Consider the following 5,339-nt stretch of genomic DNA (forward strand, 5'->3'; position numbering starts at 1 on the left):
TATTTTAATAATAGTAATATATATATATATATATATATATATATAAAAAATAAAAAATATTTTTTTATTTTTCATTACCTCATGTGCACATTTATATTTATATATTTATATTATAAATAATATTATATTATTATATAATAATACTATACATCATATAATACTAAATACTGATTAATAAAATAATTAGTACTATACACACACACACATATATATATATATACCTTCTAAAAATACAAGAAAATCCATAAAGAAAATAAATGAATAAATATTTAATTTTCATTACCTCTTAATGTTCACTTAATATGATATGATATATTTATAATATAAACAAACTAATATTATAAATTATATAAAAAAATAATATTATTTTATAAAAATGTTTAATAAAATCGAATTTATATATATTTTTAAATGTATGTTTATTTTAAAAATACATTAAAATACATTACAAATCTATAAAAAATCTATAAAAGAAAATAAATGTTTATTTTTCATTTTTTACTTGACGTGTGCAGATTTATAGGACATTTACATTTATGAAGCTATCAACACCTACAACAGTCATGGACAGAGAAAAATTGAACAATGTCATTAGTCCATGACTTTAATTAAGTGCTGCTAGTAATCACTAATAAAGACACAAAGTGATGATGACTTGCGTTTACAGTATATAGACTCATTCATTGTTGGAGTTTCCCATTTCTGTCTCTGATCAGAAGATGTGGGTCACCTTTAAGCAATATCAGTTTCATCTAATCATCCTTCAGTCTGCTTTCTGAAAACTCCTGACGGTCACCTGACCGCGGTGAGGACGCGCTGTGATTGGCCGCTGATGAAGAGTGATTTTCATAATGATCTGAGATCAGTCTGAATCAGAACAGAGGCTCATCTCTCCTGTGAGTGTTTAATCATTGAGACTATCTCCCTCCACCCGCGTCTGAGTAATAATGGCTTTAATGTCGCCCGCCGACTAATTTAATATCATTCCACTCATTATGTCTGAATTGCTAAAGCCATTTGTCTGAAGATGGGATTGGACTGAGACGCTGCTGTTTGGACCAAACACAGTCTGTGGGTGAATGAAAACATGTCCAGGTCATATTTCACCCCAAAATCATAAGAAACTAAAGGATGATCTTGTGTGAAAGAAATGAAAAGTCTATTTTTATAGCATTCTCATTACTGTCTGTTTTGCTTTTGAATTATTTGGTAATTTTCATTATTCTCACTGATGAATTTATATTAAAATGAGCATGAAAGCCATACAACAAATGCTACCATGATGCATATATACTTTACTTTATATATATATATATAATTTCTATAATTATAATTTAATATAATTATGATTTATATAATTGTTTAAAATAATTAAAATAGAAGATGAAGTATTAAAAAATAAAATTGTATAAAAAAATCATAAAAATATTTGAAAATATATGAAAGAAAAATGTATTTTTCATTACCTTATAATGTTCACTTGATATATGCAAATTTATAATTATATTATAAATTATATTATATGAATATATAGTAAATAATATAATATTATAAAATGATATTATTACAAAATTGTGTATTAAAATATTTCTATAACATAACATAACAACTGTTAAAATATCCATCCATCCATCCATCATCCATCTATCATCCATCCATCCATCCATCATCCTCCATCCATCTATCTATCTATCTATCTATCTATCTATCTATCTCTCTCTCTATCTATCTATCTATCTATCTATCTATCTATCTATCTATCTATCATCTATCTCTCTATCTATCTATCTATCTATCTATCTATCTATCTTTGGGGTGAAATATGACTGGGATATTTCATGCACTAAAACCATCTTTCTCTGATGGGGTCTGTTATGTGAGAGGCACAAAGATTAGTGGATTTGTGTTTATCATTGAACATCAATCATGTCTCATCATGACGAGCTCTTCTGTCATCATAACACCCAGAAACATCAACATAATCTGAGATACTGAGATCACGGAAAATGAGCCTGAAATATGAAGCGTTTGTGATGCAAACAAAACATCTGGATATAAACTAAGAATATACAAGCTGAATTCACTGGCTTAACTGATGGAGAAGATTCCTGAAAACCAAAAACAGACTCACTAGCTGTCATCCAATAAGAGAATTAGGTTTGAACATGACAGTAAAAGTTAAAGCAATAGTCCACCAAAAATGAACTATCTATCTATCTATCTATCTATCTATCTATCTATCTTTGGGGTGAAATATGACTGGGATATTTCATGCACTAAAACCATCTTTCTCTGATGGGGTCTGTTATGTGAGAGGCACAAAGATTAGTGGATTTGTGTTTATCATTGAACATCAATCATGTCTCATCATGACGAGCTCTTCTGTCATCATAACACCCAGAAACATCAACATAATCTGAGATACTGAGATCACGGAAAATGAGCCTGAAATATGAAGCGTTTGTGATGCAAACAAAACATCTGGATATAAACTAAGAATATACAAGCTGAATTCACTGGCTTAACTGATGGAGAAGATTCCTGAAAACCAAAAACAGACTCACTAGCTGTCATCCAATAAGAGAATTAGGTTTGAACATGACAGTAAAAGTTAAAGCAATAGTCCACCAAAAATGAAAATTTGTTGAAAATGTGCTCACCCTCAGATCATCCGAGATTAGGATGAGTCTGTTTCTTCATCAGATCTTGAGAAATGTCTCACTGTCTCCACAATGGATGCTCTGCAGTGAATGGGTGCCGTCAGAATGAGAGTCCAAACAGCTGATAAAAACATCACAATAATCCACAAGTAATCCACAGCACTCCAGTCCATCAGTTAACATCTGGAGAAGACAAAAGCTGAAACACATCCAGCATTAAGACCTTTTTACCCATAACTCTTTGAAAAAGTCCATCTCATCTGAATCAGGAGAAATCTGCACAGATCAAGCACCGTTTAGAAGTCAAAAAGAGCTTTATTGTCAAGTACGTTTACACACACAAGAAATTTATCTTGGCGACAGCAGAAGAAAATAGTGCAAATATAGATGATAGTGCAGACATACATAGAATTACTTGTGGATTATTGTGAAGTTTTTATCAGCTCTTCTGAGGATTCATGCAGTGCTGCATTAGAGTTTGGTCTGAATCTCAGCATAATGCAGCTGCCTACCATCCTCACGTCAAGAACATGTTGCCTCATGATGCCTTAAAATGCTGTTCATGTAGTCAGCTGAGTGTTTGGAGCAGAGATAATGAACCGTGTGTGTGTGTGTTCAGATATCGACGAGTGCTCGGAGGGTTTGGTTCAGTGTGACACACACGCCATCTGTGTGAACTTACCTGGTTGGTATCACTGCGAGTGTCATGACGGTTACCATGACAACGAGGTGTACACCGCCAACGGAGAGTCCTGTAAAGGTACAGCTGTCCAAACACACACACACTCACTCACACACACACACACACACACACACCACACACACACACTCTCACACACAACACACACACACACACATACACACACATACACACACACACATACTCGTACTCATAAAAATGCCCCGATACCGAAAGCTGATACCACACAGCGTGTGAATATCGGTATCGGTATCGGCGAGTACCAAAAATGAAAGTGTCGGTATTGGACTCATTCTGAAAAAAGTGGTATCGGTGCATCCCTAGTAAAAACAGAAGAAAAACATCAAATTCAAAATATGAAGAAAAACTCTAATAGTGTATGATTGATGGGTTTGTTTGGTCCTGCAGACATGGACGAGTGTGTGACGGGCCGCAGCAGCTGCGCTAACGACACGGTCTGCTTTAATCTGGACGGAGGCTACGACTGCCGCTGCCCTCACGGACACAACTGCAGCGGAGACTGCGTCCACGACGGCAAGCTCAAGCACCACGCACAGATCTGGCTGCTGGACAGCGACCGATGCTCCGTCTGCTCCTGTCAGGTCTGTGAGAGTGATGCATTATGGGTATCAGCTCTGACGAGGGGAAACAGCGGCGCAGGGTTAACAGCACCATAAATCACCGCCACATGATCAAAAACAACACACTTTAAAAGACGTTTATCAGCAGCCAGAAATGATAGCAAATAAGTAAAGCTAACTTCAGCAGCCATGGCACTGGACGAGCCAGAAAAAATCTGTTGTAATTCTTAATTAAAAAGTTTAAAAACATTCTAAACAATATAACATTTTAGTATAAATATTATGAAAATATAATAATATTTTCAATGAAACAAATAAGGACGAAACATAAATAAAATCTGAGATCTGTGTCAAATTAAAACGTTAACGCACCTAGAAAAGTATTCCCAATCAACCGTATCACACTGTCTAGAGTCTTATTTATTGAATATCAGCTCGTATACATTTGAAGATATGAAGTGAAATGGAAATGTAATTGTTTTTGTGTTGAGTTTGTTCTGAGTTTTCGCAGCGCTGAAGGATGGAGTCGCATTTCTATTAAAGCCATTGACCTCCATCAGTTACTCGCTAATTAAGTCTTTAACTGAAATGCTTTCTTGCATCTGGAGGAGGCGACGAACACGATGGGTTTTCAGATATTAAATAATCAATCTACTAATTAAGGAGCTCTAATCAGCCCAGAGCGTTTAATTGATGTGAAGAGGGAGAGCTGTCAATCAAAACTAGACGTGATTCTCGGGTCACCGAGTTTCAGCTGCTGAAGATAAAGGACAAAAACTACTTCTGGAGTCATACGATGCCCAAGAACACACTGGCATTATGTTTTCATAACAAACTGTTTTTGCAAGAAACACTAGTTTTCTTCATATGAACGTTTAAACTATAATCTCAGATCGGATTTGAAGAACAGACGCAGAAGATGACAAGATCTTCAAAAGAAGCTTATCAACAGCATCTGTGGCATAATATCAATTAAAACACACAACAAAAGTGACCATCAGTTTATTAAAAAAAAAACTAAAGGGAAAAATGCAGTTAAAGTAAGATTAAAGGCAGTAAAACAAATATTAAAATGATGAGTTTAAAACAAACGTTAAATTAAATCTATACATAAAAAAAACTTTTAAATTAAATATATACATTAAAAAACATTAAATTAAATATATACGTTAAACAAACATTAACTTAAATATATACATTAAAAACATTAAATTAAATATATACGTTAAACAAACATTAACTTAAATATATACATTAAAAACATTAAATTAAATATATACGTTAAACAAACATTAACTTAAATATATACATTAAAAACATTAAATTAAATATATACGTTAAACAAACATTAACTTAAATATATACATTAAAAACATTAAATTAAATATATACGTTAAA

General features: G+C 33.1%; 1 protein-coding gene across 1 annotated transcript in view; it reads left to right on the top strand.

The window, feature by feature from the left end:
- The window catches only part of LOC107661281 (protein kinase C-binding protein NELL2-like), a 99,294-nt gene that overhangs the window by 86,466 nt on the left and 7,489 nt on the right, over positions 1 to 5,339 (top strand). The window contains exons 13-14 of the mRNA XM_016450779.1: positions 3,280 to 3,420; positions 3,769 to 3,962. Coding sequence (XP_016306265.1) covers positions 3,280 to 3,420; positions 3,769 to 3,962 — 335 coding nt within the window. The remainder of the gene's footprint in view (positions 1 to 3,279; positions 3,421 to 3,768; positions 3,963 to 5,339) is intronic.

The sequence above is a fragment of the Sinocyclocheilus anshuiensis genome, unplaced genomic scaffold, assembly GCF_001515605.1.
Source record: "Sinocyclocheilus anshuiensis isolate Anshui unplaced genomic scaffold, SAMN03320099.WGS_v1.1 scaffold499, whole genome shotgun sequence".
Classification (NCBI taxonomy): Eukaryota; Metazoa; Chordata; class Actinopteri; order Cypriniformes; family Cyprinidae; genus Sinocyclocheilus; species Sinocyclocheilus anshuiensis.